The sequence below is a fragment of the Parasteatoda tepidariorum genome, chromosome 7 (assembly GCF_043381705.1).
Source record: "Parasteatoda tepidariorum isolate YZ-2023 chromosome 7, CAS_Ptep_4.0, whole genome shotgun sequence".
NCBI lineage: Eukaryota > Metazoa > Arthropoda > Arachnida > Araneae > Theridiidae > Parasteatoda > Parasteatoda tepidariorum.
Window position 1 is genome coordinate 90,960,074 of NC_092210.1, and position 7,417 is coordinate 90,967,490.

General features: G+C 29.8%; 2 protein-coding genes across 13 annotated transcripts in view; one reads left to right on the forward strand and one right to left on the reverse strand.

The window, feature by feature from the left end:
• Nucleotides 1-2,339, forward strand: part of LOC107452356 (SMC5-SMC6 complex localization factor protein 1) — a 42,515-nt gene extending 40,176 nt beyond the window's left edge. For all 4 annotated transcript variants that reach the window (XM_043049405.2, XM_071182942.1, XM_016068810.3 and 1 more), the window contains one exon: nucleotides 678-2,339. In XM_043049405.2, coding sequence (XP_042905339.1) covers nucleotides 678-1,171 — 494 coding nt within the window. In that variant the 3' untranslated portion in view covers nucleotides 1,172-2,339. The remainder of the gene's footprint in view (nucleotides 1-677) is intronic.
• Nucleotides 1-7,417, reverse strand: part of LOC107452357 (DNA-binding protein RFX6) — a 52,694-nt gene that overhangs the window by 15,566 nt on the left and 29,711 nt on the right. For 5 of the 9 annotated variants that reach the window (XM_016068815.3, XM_016068818.3, XM_043049409.2 and 2 more), the window contains 3 exons: nucleotides 6,810-7,043; nucleotides 5,698-5,851; nucleotides 2,860-3,274 (listed from right to left, as the gene is read on the reverse strand). In XM_016068815.3, the coding sequence (XP_015924301.1) occupies nucleotides 5,700-5,851; nucleotides 6,810-7,043 (386 nt within the window). In that variant the 3' untranslated portion in view covers nucleotides 2,860-3,274; nucleotides 5,698-5,699. Of the gene's footprint in view, nucleotides 1-2,859; nucleotides 3,275-5,697; nucleotides 5,852-6,809; nucleotides 7,044-7,417 lie in introns of those variants that run through there. The other 4 variants (XM_071182944.1, XM_016068816.4, XM_043049406.2 and 1 more) reach the window with 3 other exon arrangements.

Genomic DNA, 7,417 nt, shown 5'->3' on the forward strand with positions numbered 1-7,417 from the left:
GTGTTGCTGTGGCAACTGCTGTTGTTTTATAATTTTTTTAGAATTCTTTTTTTCATTTTTACATTCTTTTTATTATTAACTTATAATTAATGTCTTGACAGTGATTTTAATAGTTGTAAGCATCAAAAAATCAGTCTAACAAAAGCAGACTAATTTTGAAACTTTCTTAATTTATTTTTTTCCAGACAAGTTTTTTCTTTTTCTTTGCACCTGAAGTCATTTTTAATGTGTTTACATAATAATAATTTAAAGGATTTTTATATTCTTTTCATTATTAACTTATAATTACTGTCTTGACGGTGATTTTAATATAAATATGAATACTGAAGACGGAAAAATATTTAATCTCGTCTTGAAACACGTATATGGGCAGAATTTGAAAACTTATCCGACGACAAGAGGACAAACATCAATAGAGACAGTTTTTGCAACCTGTAATTTTAAATGTTGTGGCGTTTAAAGGAGTCCAGAAGTTTCAATCCAAAAAGGAAAAAGCATTTGACCAATGGGTAACCAGTGATTGTAATAAGGCGATCACAACTTTTTTGTTGATTTTGTTTTTTATTATTTTTTTTTATACAAACTTGTAATTTTTTGCTAATTTTGTGTTCTATTTTAGTATTTTATGAATTTTTGCGAAACAATTTACATTAAAAGTTCATTTAATTTTTTGTCAGGCCCCAAACTACTGGAAATAAAGGATAAATATGGTCGAAAACCGATGCATTATGCTTCCAAAGAAATGAAGCAAGTTCTAAGAGAATTATCTATGAATACTGATACAGATAAGTCTGCCATCTCACTAAAGACTATAGCTGACCTGGACATTCCTACTTTTCAGAACTTTAAAGAATATGCCTTTTATTGTCATGTCTTACATTTCTTGGTAACTTATTATGCTCACATTTATAACATCTACCATCTGAGGAAATTGATAAAGAGTGAAAATTCTTCTCTCATTGAAGTCCTTAAACATGAAAGTAAGAATTGTCCTCACTTCAAGATGTGTCAGGAAAATGCTGTGTGTTCTGAGGATGTAGACTGTATCAAAATTTTACCTGACTTGATCAATCATTTCGTTAAGCGAACAAATGAATGTACAAAAGGAAAACAATTAAATCTAGATTTGGAATTGTTTCCTCCGCAAGTGTTTGCTGCCGTTTTAGACTAAAGATATACTGTAGCAAGGACAGTGGCTGTCATTGTTATTAATTAATTTTTTAATTGTTAATTTATTATTTTTTTATGATTATATTCTAGTATAATAAAAAGAAGCCTGAAAGTTTTAAGGGCAGAACATACTATTGAAAATTTTTTTTAAATAAAAGAAACTTTAAATAATGTCGGAAAATGCTGTGTGTTCTGAGGATGTTCACTGTATCAAAACTTTGCCCGACATTATTAATCATTTCGTTAAGCTAACGAATGAATGTATAAAAAGAAAACAATTAAATCTAGAGTTGGAACAGTTTCCACCACAAGTGTTTGCTGCTGTTTTAGATTAGATATATTGGACAGTGGCTCTTATTGTTGTTACTTTATTTTTTAATTGTTATTAATTAATTTGTTAGTTTTTTTAAATTTTTTTTGAGATATTTATGATTACATTCAAGTATAATAAAAATAAGTCAAAGTTTAAGGGCTGAACATACTATTGGACTTTTCAAAATGAATTAAAGAGGCTGGAGAATTAAAGTTAAAGAGGGAAATGCCTCTTATCAGATATTTTATTATTTTTATATGTGTTATCAGGGTGCATAGTGCTTTTAAAAAGTGCTTATTTTTGATTTACATATTTTAAAAGCCCTTAAAAGTGCTCTTTTTATTCGGGGTTTGTAAAAAGTGCTTAATTCTCTATCTTTTGAAAAAAGATATTTTTCTTTGCAATGTCATTCAATTGTCATTCCAAATTACAAAAAAAAAACGTGATTTTCACACTTTTCTCTGCAATATTTATCTGAAACTAGTCATTTTATCAGGATTTTGTGAAAAGAGTTTTGAATTTTATTGACTTGATGGTCATAAACTAAGAGCTTTAAATGATAGAAAAATTTTTTATTGCTGCACAGATCCTAATTATGATTATAATTTTTTTTCTTTGGAAAGTGATTAAAAGTATTTTCTGAGTGCTTAAAGGCTGATTATTTTTTGTGGAAAAATCAGTCTATGTGTTCTGGTTATATTTTTTTATTCGTCAAATTTTTCTGATTATATTCTAGTATTGTTCAGATAAATGAAGTGTGAAAGTTTGGAGGTCATAATATTGTACTATATTGTACATAATATTGTACATATCAAACTGTAGTTTTTATGTAAATAAAAGAAGCTGGAAAAATGTAGCTGTGCCTCCTATTGTTTACTTTATTGCAGGGTTTGCGTGATTTAAGTCATTTTATTTTTATCAAAATTTTTTTACAGCATAATTTAAAAATGCTTTTTCGTGGTTGGGATTTTTTTAAAAGTCTGATTTGATTAATATTGTTAGGTTTTTTCTGGAATAATAACAAGTATGTAATTATTATTTGATGTAAATAATGTAATAACAAATAATAATGCAATTAATGGTAATATTAATAATTAATGTTATAATAGATGTAAATTATTATTCGATGGTCAATAGAGACGAAATGTAAAGAAAAAAGCTGTGACGTAAAATTTTTAAATATATAATTTTTTAAAAAAAAATAATTTGCTTTTTTATAAACATATTTCAATTATACCCATTTTGTTCAATGTTAATTTAAATACAAGTACTTTTAAAACTTGTTAAATGATGTAGTTGGTTCACATATAATGTTACCCCCCAAAAAACTTGTCTTAAATGTATCATAAGGTTACTATAACTTAAAGGAGCATCGCTTTTAGTTTTAACTATTTTATTTGTAATAATAGTTACATTCAAGAGATTATAAAAGCTGAGAATATTAAGAAAGGATGATAAATAAATATTATAGATAAACACTGTTAAATATTTAATAATGAAATATTTCACATGAAAAAACTATCCTGATAATTTTATTCCTTTAATTATGACAACTAAAGAAATCTGGATGTTCAATGATAATTAAGGATCTTATCTGTCATATGATTTTGTCTCTCAATGCATTGACAACAGTGAGAAACTAATTTTTTCATGTTATAAAGCAATACGATTATCAATAATTCGAGAGACAAGTCTTCAGTGAGCTTTTCTCTCTGGATATGGCACGAAATGCCAGCTCAAGAAATGTACCTTTTCAATGTTCAACCTGGTTTGCCGCTCTACAGGGAAAACCTGTAAAATACGGGGAATTTAAAAGTCTCGTAAAATGCAGGTGATTTTGTTTCTTATTTTCGTCTTTTAAAAAAGGGTTACCACTCAAAGCGTAATCTATGGGACATTTAAGGATTATATTTCAGCTATACTAAACTATTTAATTTATTACAGCATTATTTTAGTATGTTCAGCTGTTTCTTTTTTACTTTTAAGTATTCCCTCTATTAAAATTAATAAATATATAGGGTATCTGTGCACCTGGAAAGGCATGGATTTTGGTATTGAACAAAATTTGCCATGATTTGAACTATTTTTTTAAAAAAAATATTATTTTTAAAATGATATTTACCCTCCCACCCAATTACAGTGTTCCGAATATCTCACAGTGTACCGAATTTATAACAAAATGTCCACTCATAGTCATATTTTATAAAAATGTAAAATGTTTTTATATGTCTGAAACCAGTTTGCCCTTGTTTACATTCGTGTATCAATTGGTTAANTACGTTCGTGTATTAATTGGTTAAATTAGATAATATATAATATAAATTTGACGATTGGATAAATTAGACGATTTATTAAAGATAGAATATTTATTATATCGGATATTATGCTAGTATATTATTAATAATTCGACCAAATTAATAAATGCACTGTAGTGTTTTAATAATGACATGTTTTGCTCGAGTTTGTATGCAATACTTTTATATTTAAACATACATGTAATGGTTTTTTGTTCGGGAGATTTTTTATATACTTCCTATTTGTTCTTATTTTTAATGTATTGCATTACAATGTTAGCCAATTGATACACGAAAGTAAACAAGGGCAAACCGGTTTCAGTCGCGTAAAACAATAAAGCTGTGTAGTATTACCTGATAATTAAGATTTTACACAGAGTCTTTTTCAGTGTCTAAGAATTTGACCAGGGTCAGTATGATATAGATAATTACGAAATCTTCACGTTCTATGACTCAATCTTTTTAGGGGGTGATCACAAATTTGCTAATTAATTTTTTTAAAATTTCCAAAGGCGGAGAACTTGACTTAAAGGGGAAAAAAGACATGAACAAAAAAAAAGAAAGAAAAAAAGTCATTGTCTCCAATAACGCTCGACCAAGGAACTCTCAGGAAGTGCTCTGCAGTGTGAAATATGATGACCATCCATAATAACGTGATCCCCACAGAAATAACAAAGCTAATTAATTAATGCAGAAGATATTTTGAAATCCAATCATTGAATCAAAAAAATTTTCAGGGTATTTTTTTAGTACTGTTTGTACAATGTTTTGTTAAATGCATTGATCAGTCCTCAAATTTATGACTAAGTCCATTATCCATTACCACCTTTATTCAAATGATTAAATCATTCCTTTTCAATCCTCAATGCACAATTTCTAAATTCCAGTTATATACAGTGCATAAACTTCAAGTAGAACTCTCTACCTATGGCAACACTGCGCATGCTTTCACCATTAGCGTGTGGAGAGTCATAGGAGAAGGAAGTATGCTAGTTTCTGCATCGATTTTCCTATAAATTTAAAAACTTTTAAGTTCGGGAACTGAAAACTACATTGAACAAAGTTACAAGAAAAAACGTCGTGGAAATTTTAAGAAAATATTTGTGACAATTAAATACGAAAAATATTAAGAAAGGGGAAAATATCGTAGTAAATTCCTATACAACCGAGGGGAGGTTCAAGACATGGAACCGGTCTTCTTCCCATATGGCTTATTCGAGCGTTGTGATAGCGAATAAAAGACGCAGACAAGCATTCATTTTCATATATAGATTCATGGAGTCCATGAATCTTAATAAGAAAATCTATATATGAAAAAGAAAATGGTTGTCAAAAAGCTTCTTTCGATATCAATTATAAAGCACTCACGTTTATTATTTTTATTATATATATATTTTAACGCATGATAGTATTTTACTAGCATATACTTTTGAGCCGTGTTGGCTCAGAGGATAGAGCACTCGCCTCCCAATGAGCTGAACCGGGTTCGAATCCCGGCGAAGGCTGGTTTATTCAAATTCTGCACCGACCACAGTACTGACGTAAAATATCCTCACTGGTAGACGGATTATGGGTTAGAGTCCCCATGACGTCGCGCTAACCGTGGAAGGTAATCGTGGTTTTCCGTTCTATGTAACGCAAATGCGGGTTAGTTAAATCAAAAAGTTCTCCACGAGGGCAAATTTCTCCCAGTACTCAATCCAGGTGTTCCCTTGTCTTCTGGATTGGGTTCAAAATTACAAGGCTACCGAGTTGAACATTGGTAGTCGTAAACCCTAAATTGTGTCGGCTGTTCAACGATGGTTATAAAATAAAATAAAAGCGCATACTTTGAATAATCTTTCGATTAACTGCTAAAAGCAAGTTGTACCTTATTAAAATGCTTTAAAATAGTTGTAAAATGCCTTAATATAGACTTACCTCTAAAAAAATCGACAGCTGTGTCTTGTTTGATAATCGGTTGATAATGTGTAGTTTTTTCTTAAAGAATCTAATTCGTGGTTTATGAAAGGTCCTTTTTCTGGTGTAATTGAAAGAGGAATACTGTAATTAGTTTCATTCCAATGTAACAGTTCTGTAACACAAGAAAAGTTTAGTGAATGTTTTTAAAATACTTAAGTGTCTGCCTTGGAAGCCGATTAAAATTTTTATTCGTTCGACAATTAAAATCCTAATTGAATATGCTTCATACTTCACAAAATAAAAACACAGAATTTTAAAACATATGGTGAATGAAAATCTGTAACATTGAATTTCGAATTTAAAAAATGAAGAAGAAAAGAAAAAGATTCTAGAAAAGCACTTTAGGGTAATCATAATCTTTTCTAATAATGATTTTATCTCTAATCTTAACTATCATTTAATCATAACTCAGGTCATTTTACTATCGTTTTAAGTACAATCCCAGAAAGCATGAAACCGCCAACGTTGTGTCGGAATTTTTTTTTTTTTTACTGACACGAAAATGTTTGTACTAAAAACCTTTTTTCAATTGAGCAAAAATATTGGAGTTTCAAACTTTTCATTCTAAAAGGATTAAAAATTATTTCTTAAAAAACATTGTCCCTTAGGTAAAATGGTCACTTAGGTCCATCATGACATTTCAGCTGACATCACACTAGCGATAGGATCAAATTGCATCATCCATTAAAATTTCATGACAAGGTGGATTTTAGCTGAGGATACAAGACTTTGCGAAAAGAAACTTTATAATTACCTAGTTTTAAGATTATTTTCACCTTGAGACTAGCTTTGTTAAAGGATTTTTCGCTCTTAAAAACCCTAAGCCAATCTCACTTTGCGGTTTTTATATAGAAGGTTGTTTTCCAAGGTTACGGTAATGTGCATAGAATAAATAGAGCAAATTGTCTCAGATCTCGTTTTAAGGTTAGAAGATTTACACGTAAACCGCATTACAAACCTTCTTAGGTTCACATTAAAAGGTTTTTGCTTTGTGGAAATAAACATTTTGCTACCTGGGTAAACTGTGACTATTATAATTGAGAAAATCAATTAAAACCTTCATTGCTTACCTCTGTCGCTTGTTTCAAGGGGAACATAGCCATTGAAATCCCAGCATGGCTTTGTTTGCTGCTTGCCGATTTGGCTATATTCAATGTTCTGATGCTTTCTGTCCGCTATTATCTTCTTAGAAGTGTTATTGATCAAGCTTGACTTCGAATGTTTTATTTCCCTCTCAAAGCACCTTTTTGAGTCGATCATAAAACAGGATGTTGCAGATTTGAAGCTGTTGAAACCATACTTTTCTTTGCCAGAAAATGTAATGAAAAATATGCGCATTAGGCGTTACGAAATTTTGTCACAGTATATTAATATTGTTTAAAAATATTATGCCCGATTTAAATACATAAACGTTATCGAAATCTAATCGGTCAAGCGGGTCTAAAAATATCAAAACCACCTTCATTGCCTGACATAATTTGGTAGTGGCTTTTCTTGTAATAATAGTTTTTTAAGTCCTTTTTGTTTTCTCCGTCAATGAAGCAGGATTTGAGGTTTTCATATCCTCCGCCCTCAATTAGTGATTCGACAAAATCTGAAGAATATTGAAAATGGAATGAATATATATATATATATATATATACACAAGGGGTGATCAAATGAAAAGGTACGAAACGAC